Source organism: Musca domestica, unplaced genomic scaffold (assembly GCF_030504385.1).
Source record: "Musca domestica strain aabys unplaced genomic scaffold, Musca_domestica.polishedcontigs.V.1.1 76, whole genome shotgun sequence".
In the NCBI taxonomy this organism is placed as follows: domain Eukaryota; kingdom Metazoa; phylum Arthropoda; class Insecta; order Diptera; family Muscidae; genus Musca; species Musca domestica.
In genome coordinates this window covers 365,185-387,366 of record NW_026712396.1, presented here as the reverse complement: position 1 = coordinate 387,366, position 22,182 = coordinate 365,185, and the positions used below count along the sequence as shown (strand labels likewise).

The 22,182-nt window shown below is 34.6% G+C and overlaps 2 protein-coding genes across 2 annotated transcripts; one reads left to right on the top strand and one right to left on the bottom strand.

Annotated features, from left to right (window-relative positions):
- The first annotated feature begins 328 nt into the window (after positions 1–328).
- On the top strand, positions 329–5,160 carry LOC101900271 (SCY1-like protein 2). The gene is made up of 5 exons (XM_005185300.4): positions 329–1,577; positions 1,840–2,512; positions 2,576–2,795; positions 4,227–4,421; positions 4,488–5,160. Exons 1-5 carry the CDS (start codon positions 648–650, stop codon positions 5,098–5,100), a joined length of 2,631 nt encoding a protein of 876 aa, XP_005185357.2. The 5' UTR covers positions 329–647; the 3' UTR covers positions 5,101–5,160.
- A 10,207-nt stretch (positions 5,161–15,367) lies between these two features.
- On the bottom strand, positions 15,368–20,383 carry LOC101900096 (beta-1,4-galactosyltransferase 2). Its single transcript, XM_005185299.4, has 2 exons — positions 19,136–20,383; positions 15,368–16,275 (listed from the first exon to the last, which is right to left on the bottom strand). Exon 1 carries the CDS (start codon positions 20,109–20,111, stop codon positions 19,137–19,139), a length of 975 nt encoding a protein of 324 aa, XP_005185356.1. The 5' UTR covers positions 20,112–20,383; the 3' UTR covers positions 15,368–16,275; position 19,136.
- Between the last annotated feature and the right edge of the window lie 1,799 nt (positions 20,384–22,182).

Sequence of the window (22,182 nt, the reverse complement as noted above, 5' to 3'; positions counted from 1 at the left end):
ATAAGTTCACAGCCAAAGGCACTGAAAAAATTGAGGGGTCGCACATCCCAATCTAGCGCTTATCGATTGACTTTCTCTGGTAGCCAGCAACAGCATTTGTGTAGGATAAACTTCCTTCATTTATTACTCTGGTAATCTCCAAAAATATCCACGAAACATTCACGTATATTTGGTAGACACTGAAAAAATTATTATTATCTTCCACGGTTGTAGACTCCAACAAAAATAATATTTAAAGGTCCACTTTCATTCCTCAGATAATCCCCACAAATTTTATTTAGAAATATATGTGCTCTTTTTAAATCATTGAAATGTTGTGTTTACGAAAAACACGGTAACCCTATACTCCAATCGCCCAACACACTGAACATACCCCATAACATTGAATTTGACAATTCATATCTGTGAAAAACTGAACGTAAACCAACAAACAGAGAAAAAACAGAAAGGAAGAAAAAATACTAGAAAATCTGGGAAAATACATAAAAAAATTGCAAATATCCTTAAAATAACAAAACGAAAAGCCCAAAAACGTGTAACAAAAGTGCAATATCCACAAAAAACAACAACTAAAACAATTCATTTACTAAACGCAATAAAAAGTTAACAGCTGGTGGAAAAATAAAAGAAAAAACAGAAAATCAAGAATGGATGTCATTAATAAATTCTATTCAACAGTACACACCACTGTTTCACAATTATCAGGTGTCCTGCCAGGAAACAACGTTACCCGAGAATATGAAGTGCTCGATCAGGTTTGCACGGCTGGGGTGGGTCTGCTGTGGAAAGTCTACAACGGATACAAGAAATCAACGAAACAGGAAGTGTCGGTGTTTGTGTTCGAAAAGAAAGCTTTAGACCGATGGTCCAAGGAGGATCGCGAAGCAATTCTAGAAACATTACGCAGAGGTGTACAACAATTGACAAAGATACGCCATCCCCATGTCTTGACGGTGCAACATCCTTTGGAGGAGAGTCGTGACTCATTGGCCTTTGCCACAGAACCAGTTTTTGCCTCCTTGGCTAATGTTGTGGGCGATCAAGTGAGGGCGGAAAAGAAACTTTACGATGTAGAGATACGCCATGGCCTGCTCCAGCTGTTTGATGGTTTGCAATTTCTACACAACGATGCCAAGATTGTTCATCGTAATATTTGTGCCGAAACAATTGTGATTAACAAGAATCGTAGCTGGAAATTGTTTGGTTTTGATTTCTGTGTTGCCAATCAACCTCAACCGGATGGTAAGCCCTACTGGCCATGCAAGGAATATTCAACATCGATGCATATGTTAGCCCAGCCAAGTTTGGAATACACGGCTCCGGAAATTGCCTTGAATAATATTAATTCTACGGATAGTGATCTGTTTTCTTTGGGTATTCTGATTTTTACCATTTATGCTGGAAAACCATTGAAACTATTCGGTTCGGACTATAGTGCATTTCGAAGGCATGCCAACGATTTGAATCAACGCAAATATCCACCCATGAATGCTGTACCCAGTGAGCTGACCGAAAGTTTGAAGGCATTACTGCATCCCAGTCCTCATTTGAGGCCCAAGTTGCATGATCTTAAAGAGGTGAGGGAGAAGATGAATTTATTTAAAAGGTGTAATAATGTATGGAGGCCAAAGCTTCGAAAATGCCCTGAATAGTTGAAAATTTTTTGGTCCTAATGATTCTTTAACAAATACAAAAAGTTGGATATTATAGGATTTAATAACAATTCAGTAAATATTATTAGGAAACCACTATAATGGTTCTGCATTTCTTAAAAAATATTCTTTCATATTCCTGAGTTGAAGTTGTTTAATTTGTCCTCTTTTTTTTTTCATCTTCCAGGTAACCTATTTCCACGACGTTGGCGTTAAGACCCTCAGCTATTTAGATTCCCTCTACCAATGGGATAATTTACAAAAATCCAAATTCTACAAAGGCCTACCCCAAATAATACCCACATTACCGCATCGTGTCAATCTCTATTCAATCTTACCATATTTGGTCAAGGAATTTGTCAATTCACCCATGATCCCATTCGTTTTGCCCAATGTCTTGCTCATTGCCGAAATGAGTAGCCAAAAAGAATACTGTGACCATATCCTACCCCACCTAAAGCCAATATTTAAACTCACCGATCCCATACAAATTCTCTTGATATTTATGCAAAAAATGGATTTACTTTTAAAATTAACACCAGCCGAAGAGGTGAAATTGCATGTGTTGCCGTTACTCTATCGTTCGCTGGAATGTGATATGCCACAAATACAAGAGTTGTGTCTAAATGTATTGCCAACATTTTCCACATTAATCGATTATAATGCCATGAAAAATTCTGTTATACCAAGAATTAAGAAACTGTGTTTAGTCTCGTCAAATGTGTCGGTGAAAGTGAATTGCCTAATATCGATTGGTAAGCTATTGGAAAACTTGGATAAGTGGTTGGTGTTGGATGAAATCCTACCATTTTTACAACAAATACAAAGTCGTGAACCGGCAATTATTATGGCCATTATTGGTGAGTCCAAATTGTCATAATCCTGAAAATTATTTTATAATTTGTATTTGTTCTTTTTGATAGGTATCTACAAAATAGCCATGACCAATACCAAATTGGGCATAACCAAGGATGTCATGGCCCACAAATGCATACCATTTTTAATACCATTGAGTGTTGAAAATGGCCTAACCATTGCTCAATTTAATACAATCGTTGCCTTGATCAAGGAAATGTTTGCTCGTGTCGAAAAAGAACAAAGGGAGAAATTGGAACAATTATCAACAATACAAAGAGATAATAAGTGAGTTTATAATGAATATATATTAGGTGTATAATGTATGCGTTTGTGAATCGGGGGATTTTTGATAAGGCTGCGTTTTTTATGTATTACCGGAGCAGAGTAAAACTGTAATGGGATAATCATAATCTGAAAAACCAAAGCATAATATCGCACAGATTGAAATCGAACAGAGGAAATGTTACTGCAAAGCCACAATTCCGAAATTTGTGGTTATTCTCCTTTTTACTTTCAACCAAGTAAATAAAGTATAGTCTATATCTAGACCAGCTGCTGGGGCGGCTTCAGCTCATCGATATCTAGAACTGCAAGTGTGGCGGCTTCAACTCTTCGATATATAGATCAGCTGGTGTGAAGGCTTCAGCTCGTTTAAATAATAAACCCGCTTACATTCGTCTATAAAAAGACTCGCAGGCGCGGCTTTAGCTCGTCTATAAATAGACTCGCAGGCGCGGCTTCAGGTCGTCTATAAATAGACTCGCAGGCGCGGCTTCAGATCGTCTACAAATAGACTCGCAGGCGCGGCTTCAGATCGTCTACAAATAGACTCGCAGGCGCGGCTTCAGCTCGTCTATAAAAAGACTCGCAGGCGCGGCTTCAGCTCGTCTATAAAAAGACTCGCAGGCGCGGCTTCAGCTCGGCTATAAATAGACTCGCAGGCGCGGCTTCAGCTCGTCTATAAATAGACTCGCAGGCGCGGCTTCAGCTCGTCTATAAATAGACTCACAGGCGCGGCTTCAGCTCGTCTATAAATAGACCTACAGGCGCGGCTTCAGCTCGTCTATAAATAGACCCACAGGCGCGGCTTCAGATCGTCTACAAATAGACTCGCAGGCGCGGCTTCAGATCGTCTACAAATAGACTCGCAGGCGCGGCTTCAGCTCGTCTATAAAAAGACTCACAGGCGCGGCTTCAGCTCGGCTATAAATAGACTCGCAGGCGCGGCTTCAGCTCGTCTATAAATAGACTCGCAGGCGCGGCTTCAGCTCGTCTATAAATAGACTCGCAGACGCGGCTTCAGCTCGTCTATAAATAGACTCGCAGGCGCGGCTTCAGCTCGTCTATAAATAGACCTACAGGCGCGGCTTCAGCTCGTCTATAAATAGACTCGCAGGCGCGGCTTCAGCTCGTCTATAAATAGACTCGCAGGCGCGGCTTCATCTCTTTCATAAATCGAATCCATGGCATGGCTGCAGCTCCTCTATGAATATACACCTTGGCCTAACGTCATCTCGTCTATTAATAGTCTACCTGAACTGGCTTCAGCTTGTCTATATATCGGCCGGTTGAGCTGACTTCTGTTTGTTCACATAAAGAGCAGCTGTCCTGGCTTTAGCTCTATATTTAGAGACGCATGTCTGTCTTCGTCTAAAAATACTCCTTGCCTAACTATCTACCCTTTTGTTTTTTAATTAATTATTCCTTCTATTTCAGACCCAAAGATGCTGCTGAAATTTTGGCTACTGAATTGGAGAAAGGTTCATCGGGCAAAGTCACATCGCCATCGAATGACGATGATATGTTTTCGGGATTTTCAATCAGTCAGCCACCAGCAAATAAGCCAATAAGCAATTCTACTTCAGCAATAACAACCAATCAACAAAACAACAAACCAAGAGAGCAGTTAAAGTAAGTAATCGACACCTAACGATTTGAATGGCAATTTTAATATTATTCTGTTTCTACTTCATCTAGGATCTCCCACAACAATTCGGCCAAACCGGATATATTATCATCTCTAATGAATTCCAATCTCAGTAATATTGGTGGCAACAATGCATTGGCCAAACCACCAAGCAATGCTTTGGTTTCCGCAAATCCCTATAGTCCAACTGGTAATAGCAACAATAGCAGTGACTGGCAACAAAATTCATGGCACAGTGCCAATCCGTTGGTAATGAATCATCAATTACCACCCCCTTCAACAGCGAACATGAGTACAACGGCTTCAACCACACCCAATAACAATTTCTCTTCATTGGATGATTTAGATCCATTTGGGGGTAATAAACAATCACAACAAAAACAACCCATGTCTAGCTCAACAACAGCCAATTCATTTACACTGCAAAAACCAACGGTCGATTATATTTATCCACCCGGTTATAATGCAATGAAAACAAATTCCACAACACCTTTAATGGGTCTCAACAATTCCATGAATATGAATGCCATGGCCATGAATTCGGCATCGATGTCAACGCAGCCATTGATGCCACAATCAACAATGAATTCTGGAAATCAATCACAGGATAGTCGAAATCTAAATACCCTGAGTCAGCAGGATATTTTGAGTTTTTTGAACTAAACGGAAAAGGCCAACTCTTTGCAAGGAGAAAACTAAATGCCTCCTCGAAGAAAAATAAAACTAGGGTGAATTCTCAAATGAAACAAGTCTTGTGTCAAACCAAAACATTCCTCCTCCCTCCTATACGCGTATGTGTGTGTGTTTAACCTCAACTTAATATATATTTATTTCTCGTTTAATCTTCTTATCCAATTTGTTATACATTTTTTTTGTTAATATGATTTATTATACATGTATATGTATTTATTTATTTTATTCTTCTTGTATAAGATTATCTCATGACTGGATCTTTATAAGGAAATAGTTTTTTTGTGCGCACAGAAATCCTTGTTTGTTTTGGATAATGTGCCAGTGAAGATGATGTAAGCTGAATGCAGAGTGAAATTATGTATTATGTGTATTACTTTTTTTTTTGAAAATAATTAAAACTTAAATATTATTAAGAAATTATCATAACAAAATATAAACGAGATAAGCATCACGAAATGCTTGACAATGTTTAGGAAAACGAAATAACTAGACGCACGATTTTTTTCTTTCTTTCGTTTTTTACTTTCGATCAAATGTGGTATTGGCGTTACATTAAAACTTAATTTCTAACGGCTGCTGACTATAATGAACACTGGAAGTTTATGTGTAGAATTTCTAGGAGACTTCAATTAAACATATTTATACAAAGGATAAAGGCTAGCACTTAGAAAATAGTGAAATGCTGGAGAGTATCGTCAAATACAAAAAACATTCCAATTAGTGCAATAAATGAAAGTTCAACTTCATTGACAATTAAGAAGGAGACTCTGGGCGTTACTTACACAGATGACAGAAGAAGTGTCTTCCCGTTAGTATCTAAATAATGTTTCAATGATACTTCTAAAAACAGCAGATTAACTTCTAAAAACAGCAGATTAAGAAAAAAAAAACAATTTAACTGAATCTCCTGTTTGTAAAGCCATTTGAGGAATAAAATGTAATTGTTTTTGAATTAAATCTTACTTTTCGAGACAAAGTATGAAATGGAATTCTAGAGTAAAACAGAGCCGTTAGATTTTTCAGGTCGCATTATCCGTTTGCTTTGATAGGGAATTGAATCTATAAAAGCCAAAACAGTAGGTTTGGTGTAACAAATATGGAATGAATCAATTGCTCTATTGCAGTAACAGTTGAGTGTGTGACTGAGAACCAATTCGTCTCCATCTTTTGTAGGGTGACATCATATATGATTTTTATATCATGATCATTATGGTTGAATAGGGTATTATTCATCTAATAGAACCAAAACGTGTCTTAACGGGTTTGGAAGATTTGAAGTCGATGTAGCGGTGTCCGTCTGCCTGGCTGGCTGGTGCGCAAACTTGATACATCGTAATATTATTATCAAACTTAGATCGAGTTCGGAAATGGGTAATATCGATACCCTTTGGTACCTCCCCCACAAAATGTCAACATTTTCAAAGAAAATAATTTACTGCACAGAAAGAGTTTTGCTCCAACTTTGTGAATCCTAATATTTTCATCAGTGCTAGGTCATGTGCAAAAATGGACAATATCGGTCCACTCCTTCTGGTGCCTCCCCCACAAAAGGTCAAAATTTTGAATAATTATAACTCTTATGAAATGTAATTGTCTTCAAATTAAACGCATCACTTCATTTTTATTAACCCCTGGTCTGGTGTGAAAATGGAATATATCGGTTCACTCCTTCTGGGAAAAAATTGAATATTCATGAAGCTCATAAAACACAAAATTAACATCTGATTCCATTTAGGATTGGTACATCTCAATATTTCCATCAACACAAGATCTGTTATAAAGATGGTAGAGATCGGACCTTCCTTCTGGTACATCACCCACAAAGGGTCAATGTTTTGAATAACCAAAAACTATCATAAAATCCGAAATAAGCATATTTTACACATCCCATTACTTCTTCTTGCACAAGATATTCTCTGATGTGCAAGGTCTGGTGTAAAGATGGAATATATCGGTCCACTTCTTCTGGGACCTCCCCCATAAAGGGTAAAAATATCTAAATATTTCCATCAACACGAGATCTGTTATAAAGATGGTAGAGAACGGACCATTTTTTTGGTACCTCCCCCACATAGGATCCAAGATTTTTGAAAAAACAAAATGCTCAAAGAAAACGGGAAAAGCAACCAACTTTTTCCAAATTTCACACATCCAAATATTTTTGATAACGCAAGATCCGTTGTGAAGGTGACATATATCTGCCAATCCCTTCTGGTACCTTACCCACAAAGGGTCACAATTTGCAATACTGATATCTGTCATAACTTGCGAAGCATGTCGGTGATTCTTCAAAACTCACCAATAGTAATTTGGTGGCTTATAGAAACTGATTGTTATAAAGAAGGCAGAGAACGGACCATTTTTCTGGTACCTCCCCCACATAGGATCCAAGATTTTTGAAAAACAAAACCCTCAAAGAAAACGGGAAATGCAACCAACTCTCTCCAAATTTCACACATACAAATATTTTTGATAACGCAAGATATGTTGTGATGGTGATATATGTCTGCCAATCCCTTCTGATACATCACCCACAAAGGGTCACAATTTGCAATACTGTTATCTGTCATAACTTGCGAAGCAAGTCGGTGATTCTTCAAAACTTACCAATAGTATTTTGGTGGCTTATAGAACTGCATGATTGACATTTCGTACTTGTAGTTTCTCAAGAATTTTTACCTCTTGATTCGGATCCGTGTTTTAAAGAGTTACACGCTTTGTCACATATTCTTTGTTTACTATCGCGACTTGCCCCTAACTGGGAAGGTACCTCCACAGTTGACAATTGGTGAGAATTTCTAATGGCTGGAAAATGGACAAAATTAGCATCCTACTAGAAAAGGCTTAGCTCCGCTCGTGTTATAAAGATTCAAATTCCTTGCTATTGAAAAAAAAAAAACATAACTTGGATCTCAATTCATAATGGTCACTATTCTCCTGCTCACCTAAGCACCATATCACTGATCGAGAGTAAAAAATGTACTTAGTGAATCTTATTTTTGTATGCAAACAAAAAAAAATATCATGTAACGGCGAAACAGATCTTTATGCATTATTGAATAAAATTAAATTAACAAACAACTTAGAATACCGTTTTATGCGTTTTATAGTAGTTTAGATAAAATAATTAACAAATTACAAATTGACAAATGTATTATATTTTAATCATACATCTAATTTAACAAAAATATATCACAAAAATAAAGAAAATATTGTATGTTTTCGGAAAAAAGGAAGTATTGTTTTTACTATCTGTTTGAAAACTTTAAAATGGCCATAACTCCTTAAATATTGAGTTTTCAGCGTGTTAGCTATTATTTGTGATCACTTTTTTAGGAGTGAATTGATGAAAACTTTAAAATGGCCATAACTCCTTAAATATTGAGTTTTCAGCGTTTTTAGCTATTATTTGTGATCACTTTTTAGGAGTGAATTAATGAAAACTTTAAAATGGCCATAACCCCTTAAATATTGAGTTTTCAGCGTTATTAGCTATTATTTGTGATAACTTTTTTAGCAGTGAATTAATGAAAACTTTAAAATAGCCATAACTCCTTAAATATTGAGTTTTCAGCGTTTTTAGCTATTATTTGTGATCAATTTTTTAAGCACGAATTAATAAAAACTTTAAAATGGCCATAACTCCTTAAATATTGAGGTTTCCTTAAATATTGAGTTTTCGGGGTTTTAGCTATCAATCGTGATCACTTTTTTAAAAGTGAATTAATGAAAACTTTAAAATGGCCATAACTCCTTAAATATTGAGGTTTCCTTAATATTGAGTTTTCGGGGTTTTAGCTATCAATCGTGATCACTTTTTTAAAAGTGAATTAATGAAAACTTTAAAATGGCCATAACTCCTTAAATATTGAGTTTTCAGCGTTTTTAGCTATTATTTGTGATCACTTTTTTAGGAGTGAATTAATGAAAACTTGAAAATGGCCATAACTCCTTAAATATTGAGTTTTCAGCGTTTTAGCTATTATTTGTGATCACTTTTTAGGAGTGAATTAATGAAAACTTTAAAATGGCCATAACTCCTTAAATATTGAGTTTTCAGCGTTTTAGCTATTATTTGTGATCACTTTTTTAGGAGTGAATTAATGTAAACTTTAAAATGGCCATAACTCCTTAAATATTGAGTTTTCAGCGTTTTTAGCTATTATTTGTGATCAATTTTTTAGGAGTGAATTAATGAAAACTTTAAAATGGCCATAACTCCTTAAATATTAAGTTTTCAGCGTTTTTAGCTATTATTTGTGATCACTTTTTAGGAGTGAATTAATGAAAACTTTAAAATGGCCATAACCCCTTAAATATTGAGTTTTCAGCGTTATTAGCTATTATTTGTGATAACTTTTTTAGCAGTGAATTAATGAAAACTTTAAAATAGCCATAACTCCTTAAATATTGAGTTTTCAGCGTTTTTAGCTATTATTTGTGATCAATTTTTTAAGCACGAATTAATAAAAACTTTAAAATGGCCATAACTCCTTAAATGTTGAGGTTTCCTTAAATATTGAGTTTTCGGGGTTTTAGCTATCAATCGTGATCACTTTTTTAAAAGTGAATTAATGAAAACTTTAAAATGGCCATAACTCCTTAAATATTGAGTTTTCAGCGTTTTTAACTATTATTTGTGATCACTATTGAGTTTTCATCGTTTTTGGCTATTATTTGTGATCACTTTTACTTTGTAGGTCTAAATTTAGCTTTATAAACGAACCGCCGCGTTGAAAATGTGCCTCATCGAACTAGATCGATTTACATGAAATTTAAGGACCCAATCAGCAATGATATGGCGTTGTTTATGGTAGACTGGCTTGAACTTTTTAATCCGTAAGACCCATGTCTTTAGGCGAATTAAGGTGCAATGACGTTCTTCCAATGCACAATTCCAAAAAAGTACGAAGATTGGACTAACCTTTTTTTTTTGTGCGCACAGAAATCCTTGTTTGTTTTGGATAATGTGCCAGTGAAGATGATGTAAGCTGAATGCAGAGTGAAATTATGTATTATGTGTATTGCTTTTTTTTTTGAAAATAATTAAAACTTAAATATTATTAAGAATTGATCATAACAAAATATAAACGAGATAAGCATCACGAAATGCTTGACAATGTTTAGGAAATCGAAATTAGACGCACGATTTTTTTCTTTCTTTCGTTTTTTACTTTCGATCAAATATGGTATTGGCGTTACATTAAAACTTAATTTCTAACGGTTGCGAACTATAAAGAACACTGGAAGTTTATGTGTAGAATTTCTAGGAGACTTCAATTAAACATATTTATACAAAGGATAAAGGCTAGCACTTAGAAAATAGTGAAATGCTGGAGAGTATCGTCAAATACAAACAACATTCCAATTAGTGCAATAAATGAAAGTTCAATTTCATTGACAATTAAGAAGGGCGTTACTTACACAAATGACAGAAGAAGTATCTTCCCGTCAATATTTAAATAGTGTTTCAATGATACCAATACGTAACTTCTAAGAACTGCAGATTAAGAAAAAAAAAACAATTTAACTGAATCTCCTGTTCGTAAAGCCATTTGAGGAATAAAATGTAATTGTTTTTGAATTAAATATTACTTTTGGAGACATAATATGAAATGGAATTCTAGAGTAAAACAGAGCCGCTAGATTTTTCAGGTCGCATTATCCGTTTGCTTTGACCCTCTGGTAGGGAATTGAATCTATAAAAGCCAATAAAGTCGGTTTAGTGTAACAAATATGGAATGAATCAATTGCTCTATCGCAGTAACAGTTGAGTGTGCGACTGAGAACTAATTCTGCATCTTTTGTAGGGTGACATCAGATATGATTTTTATATCATGATCATTATGGTTGCATAGGGTATAATTCATCTAATACAACCAAAACGTGTCTTAACGGCTTTAGACCCTAAGTCTCTTTAGACCAAATCCGTTTGGAAGATTTGAAGTCGATGTAGAGGTGTCCGTCTGTTTAGGTTGGCTGGTGCGCCAACATGCTACATCGTAATATTATTATCAAACTTAGATCGAGTTCGGAAATGGGTAATATCGGTCTATTCCCTTTGCTACCTGCCCCACAAAATGTCAAAATTTTCAAAGAAAATAATTTACTGCACAGAAAGAGAAAGGATAATCCGATTTTGCTCCAACTTTGTGAATCCTAATATTTGCATCAGTGCAAAAATGGACAATATCGGCCCACTCCTTCTAGTACCTCCCCCACAAAGGGTCAAAATTTTGAATAATTATAACTCTTATGAAATGTAATGCAAGTGTCCGATTACACAAATCACATTATTTTTATTAACCCCTGGTCTGGTGTGAAAATGGTATATATCGGTTCACTCCTTCTGGGCAAAAATTGAATATTCATGAAGCTCATAAAACATGAAATTAACATCCGATTCCATTCATGATTGGTACATCTCAATATTTCCATCAACACAAGATCTGTTATAAAGATGGTAGAGATCGGACCATTCCTTCTGGTATCTCACCCACAAAGGGTCAATGTTTTGAATAACCAAAAACTATTATAAAATCCGAAATAAGCATATTTTACACATCTCATTGCTTCTTCTTGCACAAGATCTTCCTTATGTGCAAGGTCTGGTGTAAAGATGGAATATATCGGTCCACTCCTTCTGGGACCTTCCCCACAAAGGGTAAAAATATCTTAATATTTCCATCAACACGAGATCTGTTATAAAGATGGTAGAGAACGGACCATTTTTCTGGTACCTCCCCCACATAGGATCCAAATTTTTGAAAAAAAACAAAACGCTCAAAGCAAAGCAACCAACTCTCCAAATTTCACACATCCAAATATTTTTGATAACGCAAGATCCGTTGTGAAGGTGATATATATCTGCCAATCCCTTCTGGTACCTCACCCACAAAGGGTCACAAAGTCGGTGATTCTTCAAAACTTACCAATAGTAATTTGGTGGCCTATAGAACTGCTTGATTGGCATTTCGTACATGTAGTTTCCCAAGAATGTTTACCTCTTGATTCGGATCGGCGTTTTAAAGAGTTACATGCTTTGTCACATATTCATTGTTTACTATCGCGACTTGTCCCTAGCTGAGAAGGTACCTCCACAGTTGACAATTGGTGATAGTTACTAATGGCTGGAAAATGGACAAAATTAGCATCCTACTAGAAAAGGCTTAGCTCCGCTCGTGTTATAAAGATTCAAATTCCTTGCTATTGAAAAAAAAAAAAACATAACTTGGATCTCAATTCATAATGGTCACTATTCTCCTGCTCACCTAAGCACCATATCACTGATCGAGAGTAAAAAATGTACTTAGTGAATCTTATTTTTGTATGCAAACAAAAAAAAAATATCATGTAACGGCGAAACAGATCTTTATGCATTATTGAATAAAATTAAATTAACAAACAACTTAGAATACCGTTTTATGCGTTTTATAGTAGTTTAGATAAAATAATTAACAAATTACAAATTGACAAATGTATTATATTTTAATCATACATCTAATTTAACAAAAATATATCACAAAAATAAAGAAAATATTGTATGTTTTCGGAAAAAAGGAAGTATTGTTTTTACTATCTGTTTGAAAACTTTAAAATGGCCATAACTCCTTAAATATTGAGTTTTCAGCGTTTTAGCTATTATTTGTGATCACTTTTTTAGGAGTGAATTGATGAAAACTTTAAAATGGCCATAACTCCTTAAATATTGAGTTTTCAGCGTTTTTAGCTATTATTTGTGATCACTTTTTAGGAGTGAATTAATGAAAACTTTAAAATGGCCATAACCCCTTAAATATTGAGTTTTCAGCGTTATTAGCTATTATTTGTGATAACTTTTTTAGCAGTGAATTAATGAAAACTTTAAAATAGCCATAACTCCTTAAATATTGAGTTTTCAGCGTTTTTAGCTATTATTTGTGATCAATTTTTTAAGCACGAATTAATAAAAACTTTAAAATGGCCATAACTCCTTAAATATTGAGGTTTCCTTAAATATTGAGTTTTCGGGGTTTTAGCTATCAATCGTGATCACTTTTTTAAAAGTGAATTAATGAAAACTTTAAAATGGCCATAACTCCTTAAATATTGAGGTTTCCTTAATATTGAGTTTTCGGGGTTTTAGCTATCAATCGTGATCACTTTTTTAAAAGTGAATTAATGAAAACTTTAAAATGGCCATAACTCCTTAAATATTGAGTTTTCAGCGTTTTTAGCTATTATTTGTGATCACTTTTTTAGGAGTGAATTAATGAAAACTTGAAAATGGCCATAACTCCTTAAATATTGAGTTTTCAGCGTTTTAGCTATTATTTGTGATCACTTTTTAGGAGTGAATTAATGAAAACTTTAAAATGGCCATAACTCCTTAAATATTGAGTTTTCAGCGTTTTAGCTATTATTTGTGATCACTTTTTTAGGAGTGAATTAATGTAAACTTTGAAATGGCCATAACTCCTTAAATATTGAGTTTTCAGCGTTTTTAGCTATTATTTGTGATCAATTTTTTAGGAGTGAATTAATGAAAACTTTAAAATGGCCATAACTCCTTAAATATTAAGTTTTCAGCGTTTTTAGCTATTATTTGTGATCACTTTTTAGGAGTGAATTAATGAAAACTTTAAAATGGCCATAACCCCTTAAATATTGAGTTTTCAGCGTTATTAGCTATTATTTGTGATAACTTTTTTAGCAGTGAATTAATGAAAACTTTAAAATAGCCATAACTCCTTAAATATTGAGTTTTCAGCGTTTTTAGCTATTATTTGTGATCAATTTTTTAAGCACGAATTAATAAAAACTTTAAAATGGCCATAACTCCTTAAATGTTGAGGTTTCCTTAAATATTGAGTTTTCGGGGTTTTAGCTATCAATCGTGATCACTTTTTTAAAAGTGAATTAATGAAAACTTTAAAATGGCCATAACTCCTTAAATATTGAGTTTTCAGCGTTTTTAACTATTATTTGTGATCACTTTTTTAGGAGTGAATTAATGAAAACTTTAAAATGGCCATAACTCCTCAAATATTGAGTTTTCAGCGTTTTTAGCTATTATTTGTGATCACTTTTTTGGCAGTGAATTAATGAAAACTTTAAAATAGCCATAACTCCTTAAATATTGAGTTTTCAGCGTTTTTAGGAGTGAATTAATTAAAACTTTAAAATGACCATAACTCCTTAGATATTGAGTTTTCATCGTTTTTGGCTATTATTTGTGATCACTTTTACTTTGTAGGTCTAAATTTAGCTTTATAAACGAACCGCCGCGTTGAAAATGTGCCTCATCGAACTAGATCGATTTACATGAAATTTAAGGACCCAATCAGCAATGATATGGCGCTGTTTATGGTAGACTGGCTTGAACTTTTTAATCCGTAAGACCCATGTCTTTAGGCGAATTAAGGTGCAATGACGTTCTTCCAATGCACAATTCCAAAAAAGTACGAAGATTGGACTAACCTGTGGTCTCTACCATAGTTTAGATTACAGAAAGGTGCTCTTTCGGAATGTTTATGGTGTTATTCTTTACATCATGTACTCTTCGAATTTTTGAGGAATGCGAACCAGAAATGATGCCTGTTTTATAATTTGTTAATTGATTTACATCATGGAAATTTAAAGCCAACTTACCTCTGTCGTTGTCTTCTGAGCTGTTCCAACAAAGTGCGACCCGTAGTAGCTTTGCTTCCAATAATCAGTGAATCGCATGGTGGCATGTGACAAGAGTCAATGAGGAATTATTGCTTACAAGAAAATGGCGGAATTATTTTCATATATTGAACTTTGTGGGAGAGGTACTTGATGGAGTGGACCGATATTGCAAAGTTTCGCATCTGACCTAGCACTGATGCAAATATTTGGATTCACAAAGTTGGAGCAATTCTTTCTGTGCAATAAAATATTTTTTTTGAAAATTTCAACCTTTTGTGAGAGACTTGCCAGAAGAAAGGGGACAATACTGCCCACCTCCGAACTCGATTTAAGTTTGATAATAATATTGCGATATACCAAGTTTAAACCAAAACGGATACTCCCTTCGAGAGTTGTCGTGCGCACCAGCCAGCCAGACAGACGGACATTGCTGGTTCGACTCGACGAAATGTTCTGAAACAGACTTGGTCCAAAGAAATCTAGGGTGTAAAACCGTTATTTCGATGAGGCACGTTTTGGCCGTATCTAATGATATATACCCTCTCTAGCCATATGAGGCTATAATAAATAAAAATGCATTCAATAATTTATTTTTCTTTTCATTACTATTTTTATTGCCTTCGTTTGCCTTTTGGAGTGTTGCTGTTGTGGTTGGTGTGTTTATTGCAAATTTGTGTGTGTGTACGTGTATTTTGTATTAAAGAGGGGTATTATTGTTGTTATTTTAGCATTAAAAATCTTCTTTGTATTCAAATAATTGAAAAAACTGTAGGCTAAAAAAATGTATTACTAATCATTATTCTCTTTTATGCTATGTATATATAAATATGTATGAATGTTTGTGTTTCGTTTTTTTTTTTTTTTTTTTATTAAAAATGTGTTGGCCTTTTAAATTTAAAACAATTTAAAAAGCCTTCAGCATGCATAGCATTGCTACAATATTGTTTTTGTGTTTATAATTTCTTTATCTAAAAATAATTAACTAGCCTAAGTTTTGTTATTAAATATAAATCATTTGAATTTTGTTTGTTTTGTTTGTTTGTTATTATTAAAGCGTTGTTATGTTTTAGCACTAAATTGGTTCCACTAGACGGCTACTACGCTCTACCACTCTCTCTCTCTCTCTCTCTAATACTAGGATTTTATACAGGACACATCTTGTCCTCTCCATCATACACGAAAAGCAAAAAAATAATAATCTCTAAATGATAACAAAAGAGCTTATTTAAATGTATTTTCTTTTCTCTTATATAAAATATCATCCTCATCATTATTGTTATTAATATTACTTTTATAAAATTCGTTTAATGTGTTCGCTTGAGTTTCATTTAAATAAATTCTTACGCCAAAAAAACAATACTTGAAGTTTTTTTTTTTAATCTAGAGTTAAATTTTAAAAATATAGTTTATAGTCTATTTACAATAGTAGGCGTGTGTATTGGAGCAGACTAGAAGATTTATTTCTTGTTGTTGTGGCGTTTCTTAGCAGTTTAGCTTAAAAAAGAAATTGGTAGAAAAATTAATTATTTTTATTAAGAGTATAGTAGTTTTTAATAATAAAATACTTTCAAGTTGATAACGCTGTAAAGGCGGAACTCATTTGGAGTAATCTTGGTTTTGTTTAAATAGTTAAAAAATAGTTAGTAGCTAAATTTTCAAATGCAGTTAAATCACATTTGGCAAAGCAAATGAATAAAATGCTACAGGCAAGAGTTTAGAATCCGAACAAGAAAAAGTTTTCATTTTTGGACTGGCCATCATTTATATTTTCAAAATCAATAATTGGAAGAAACGTACACTGGGGTGGGTGCGCATTAAAGATATTAACCAGCAGTTTTGCCATGGAATTTAAATATTGAATAGAGAGAGTTTTATTCGACATTTTTTATGCTGAGAACTTACTAAATTTTACTACAAAAACTTGTTCAGAAAAGTTTTGAGTTCTCGAAAATATTACTAATTATTGACAAAATCTAAAAAAAACAATGATTTTTCATGAGAAGTTCATTGAAACATTTATCTTGAAAAACAAAGATTTTTGTCCAGGAAGTTTTCCAGGGTGAGATGAAAAAACTGCAACGAACTTCAGATTGCTGTCAGAGACAGAGACAGCTCACTATATTGTTTACAAGCGTACAAAGACATTTTGGTGAGAATTTTCTAGAAAAAAAGTTATTCGTGATGGATTTTAAGCGTGATAGTGTGATTTCTTTATATTTGGCTAGAAAACCACAAGTGGCTATCCAGCAAAGAGGTCAGCTTAAAATGTGCACCTTCGGTTGGCCAACAGAACTCAAACGCCGACCATGGTGATGGTGTGGGCCGCCATAACAGCCGATGCTCGCTCACCGCTCGTATTAATCGACCCTGGCATCAGAATAAATGCCGAATATTATCACGAAAATATAATGGAGGGTGTATAAAGCCTTAAGAACGCAAACATTTGTCCGCCACACAAGAATGGTTACAAAATAAGGTGCCTCGCTTCATTTACAGCGCTCAATGGCCACCATAATCTCCGGATACCAATCCGTTGGACTATTGTGTCTGGAGTATTTTGGAAAGCAAAGTTTGCACTAAAAAATACCAAAGTGTCGATCACCTCAAGCAGCCGCTTCGCCAGGAATGGGCCAAAATACCGCAGAGCAATATTTGGACAGCGTGTGACGGTTTCATTCGCCGTTTGAAGCCTATAAATCGTGCCAAAGGTGACCAATTCGAACAAATCTAACCTTATTCTAATATTTGATGCTATTTCCGACATTTTTTTACTTTCATTCAATGAAATTTAAAAAAAAAAGTAAAAAAGTATGGCTTTTGACTTTGTTGTAGTTTTCCTATCTCGCCCTGTATTGCTTTTAAAAAAGGCTTATGAGATCACCAAAAATGAAGAAACTGAAATAGTCGAGCATTTGGGTCTTATGGGGGCCAAATTTACCATGATCCTCATTCTACGACACTAAACCAGCAGTCATTCTTTTGTTTTTCAAAGGATTAAAGTGAATAATTAAAATGTTTTTTTTTTTTTGGAAACTCTGTACTTTTTCTTAATTTAAGATGTGATGGACCAGCATATCTCCGAGTGGAGTAGTATTACAATACAACTACGCATTCTTTACTGATTGGGTCCTTGAGATGCATAAAAAATATTGGGAATTCCATTGAAAGATCATTTTGACAGATGATGCTCATGTCCACTTCCATAGCTACGTCGAAAGTGAAATTTTCCAATCTGTAGCTCAAAAAAGGGCAACAGTCACCTACCGACATGGTCAATTTTGATATATTCTCTGAATATTTTTCTCAAATTTGTTTGTCTGTTGAGACACTGAGAGCTATAATTTTACAGGTCTACGTAAACAGCCCAGGGTCGATTCAATACCTGATTGGGAGTCTGACACTTTCGAACGTTTGCTTCACCATATCACAACTACACTAAAGACCGTATCCGCTATCCCCAACAAGCAAATATAGGTGGGCTATAAATATATTGAATTAATCACGAATTAACAAAACACAGCTGATTTGTTTAGATATTGGGTGCCAGAATCCTCAATACATCAACAATCAATAAGTACCATAATGTAGGGGCTATACACCTGCATTGTTTTTTGTGAGAAGTTAGCCACTGAGAACCCGAAAAAACAAATTCAGCTGATTTGGTTGAAAATTGCAAGGCCAAATTGGTTGCTATAGTTACAAATGGATTAATATTAATCCAATACCAATATAACATCAATGCCTGTGCAAAATTTCAAAGGTCCAACGTATAAAGTTCAAGCTCTATCCTCATTTCAACAGAGAGACAGACATGGAATTTTTTGCTGATCATATGGGTTTCCCTCAGAATATTTCGAGGTGTTACAAACAGGTTGATACATATAATATGCCCTTATTTTATGGTGGAAAAGCCAATCGAAGAGAATCTATATAACGAAGAGTTTATCTCTCTATTAGATAGTGCTTATCGTAAATGGCAACGTGTTATTTTAAAGAGCTTATCATACAATTAATGTACTAATAATTGATAATAGCTTCTCAAATGAAACTTTCGAGATTGCGAAACATTTTTTTTAGAATCCTATTATTTTATAAATACATACATATATTTATGCACAGGAAAACTTAATAATTTACTTATAATTTACGTCTTAAACTAATAAGTCTTTCAAAAAGTACATAAATATCTTTTAAACTTGTACCATTTTTTAATGTTTATATTTACAGCTAAGCACGTAACAAAATATGAAACAAAACCAAGATTACTCACTTGAATATCCCCCACCTACTTGTCTTCCTTCGCTCTATCTCTGCACTTGAATTGCCCCCCGGAATCCTAAAACTTACTCCATACCTTATGTCTGCACCAGAATATGTGTAAATAAACTATGAATACGTCTATCCTTCTCCGTGTATACCAATGAATTCAGACCATCGGTGTTGTAACGCAATGCTCCCGATCGCAAAAGGGTTACACGATTCTCATTCTTTTTCTCAGGTTTATGGCGTAGCATTGTATACTCATTGAGATGTGGTGCAAAACGGCATATATCGATGTTTCGTGACTTCAGGCGTTCAAACAAATCATCATCCTCACCACCCCAACCTTCGTACATATTCGACATGCCATTAATGGTGCGGAATTGTTGAGTCCTTATGGCAACAACACCGCCAAAGAGACCACGATAGGGCAAATGGAAACGCCACATATCCAAAGCGGCACACATATGCCTCGGCAACTCTGTGCAGGCATACAGACTACCCAAATTCAACGGCATCAGATCAACATCATGCAATATCAGACATGGGAATTCAAATTCAGCTGCAATCATTGAACCAATATTGAAAAGTTTCGCACGATTAAAGGGTTTTTGGTCATACTGTTCCACCAGAAAGATACGATAGTGTACCTTTTGCAACCTCAAATAATTGTGCATATAGGAGAGGAATTTATGCAATTGCTGCTCTCGCTGCCTATAAGGCACTATAATAGCTGAGCTATACTTGGCGCGACAGTCTTCTGGAAAATATTCGCCGCCCGGCAATATTTCTTCGGGCTTCAGGACCTCATCACTGTACTGCGGCGTGTACATGAAACGATTCTCTTGTATAATATCCTCATAATGGCACTCCTCCATGTGTTGTTGGGAAATATTTGTTGTCACCTGCGACACCAAGGCATCGGGTATGTCCTCGGCACTCAAGTAATCATAATGGGAAGCAAAGCGATGTGGTAATATGGAATATATCAACAATATACAGCAGGTAACTTTGGCCAACAATTCAGCGAGGTGATATTTTCTTTGGAATATTTTTACACTTTTTAACATTTTTGTTGTGGTTTTTTCTGTTTATGGTTTAGGTTTTGCACTTGGTTTGAGATTTTCGAAGGCTTCTTTACGATTAGCTGGACATTTTCTTGGGGTTAACAGCCGAAAATACTAAGGTGTGCTGCTGAGGCCTAATTTCTTTTCTTTCTTCACTAGAATTTTAATTATGACTTGAGTGGCCTCTTTGATAATCGCAACGAAACCCATATCCCAGGTATGAAAACAAAAACAATTGCACGAGCAAAATTGAAATTTGTTGTTTCTTTTTTCATTGTGTCATCAGCTGTTCTAGACAGCTGCTGTGCAGAGTTGTATTGCCGTATGAGTTAATGCGAACCCCACATTGTTTACAATGAGAGTGAATGCGAAATTTATGGCGCCGAAAAAATGTTGTGAAGAGAGTAAAAATTAGCCGGTTACGAGTGCGGGAATAATGGATTGGGAAGTAGTACAATAAAAGAATCATTGCTAGAAATTTTTTGTGGATGTAGCAGGTTGACACATACAATTTTTTTAATTGGTAGTCTTGTTGTATTGTTTTGAATAATAAAGAAATTATTTTCGAAAATGTTCAAATTCTGTAGAAATTTAAATTAATATACAGTAGCTCCAAGCGAAACTCGTACACTTAGCAAACAATTTTCTTTCATGCAATATATGATTGTTATCAAATTCACTAACAGAAGAGACCTATATTTGTTATTAGTGTATAGGGTACTTGAACTAGACGTAGAACAAAAGTTTACTGTTTTTATTTATTTAACAAAATGTTTTAAACCGTTTTATGATTTGATTTGGGAAAAGTATGTTGTCCTCAAACATTAAAAAATATACTACATAAGTCGAAATACAATGGAAGAAGAGCTGGACATAAACCTCTAATCAGCAAGCGAAATTAAGAAGTAAGATTGCGATTTGCCATGGAGCACATATCAAAAGATTTTTCATTTTGGAAGAATGTCCTGTTCACGGATGAGAGCAATTTCAACCTTTTTGGTTCAGATGACAGACCTTATGTATGGAGAAAGGCAAATTAAGCGCCAACAGTGAAGCAAGGTGGTGGGTCAGTAATGTTGTGGGGTTCATTTTCAATCTCTGGACCTGGTGTATTGCATTTTATGGAGGGTACATGGACAGACTATGTACCTTAACATTTTAAAAGAAGTTTTCCACTTTGTAAGGAAAAGCTCGGCCTTGGCGAAGATTATTATTTTTATGAAGACAATGATCCGAAAACAAGGCTTATAAAGTGCGGTTATGACTGCTATATAATTGTCTTTACGTCATGGATACACCAGTCCAGAGTCCAGACATAAACCCCATAAAGAATTTATGAAGCTATCTCGATGTAAAAATCCGCCAGCATACCATATCTTGCAAATACGATTTGAAGAAAGCTTTGTTGGAAGAACGGCAAGAAATTGAACCTAGTTTCTTAAAAGTATGCCAAATAGGCTACAAATGGTAAAAAAAGTAAATGAATGCATACAAAATATAAATGTCCCAAAATACTTTAAATTTTCGAAGTGTACGAGTTTGGCCCTGGCATTGAAATATGATCTCTTTTAATATTTATTTTTTATTTGACTTTAAATGATTTTTTTTGGTTTGTGTACTAATAAAATGTAAAAAAAAACATTTTTTGTAAATTTTGATTTTTGAAGTTATAAGAAAAATAAAAATGTTTCTGTAGCTGTACGAGTTTCGATTGGAACTACTGTATGCAGCTCTTGGGGAGAATAAATGTTTGTGTTTTGGGATGAAAAGAAGCGTAATACGATACAGTGTATTTGTCCTACCTTGTAATTATTTTACCACTGGTTCACATACAATAGGATATTTTAAAGTATGTATTCAAGTTTGTTGTGATTTGGAAATTATCAGGATTAGTCCTGGTAGAGATTTTATGTAAATGTACTTTAACCCGACAAAAACTGAATTTAGAAAATACAGTGTATGTGCTTTAAAAATGACAGTAATTGGTATTTGTAGTTCGTAATGATTTTAGCCCCGGTGACGGAACATAGTATAAATAGATCCACGTTTTGGTATAGCCCCCATATTCGGTGTT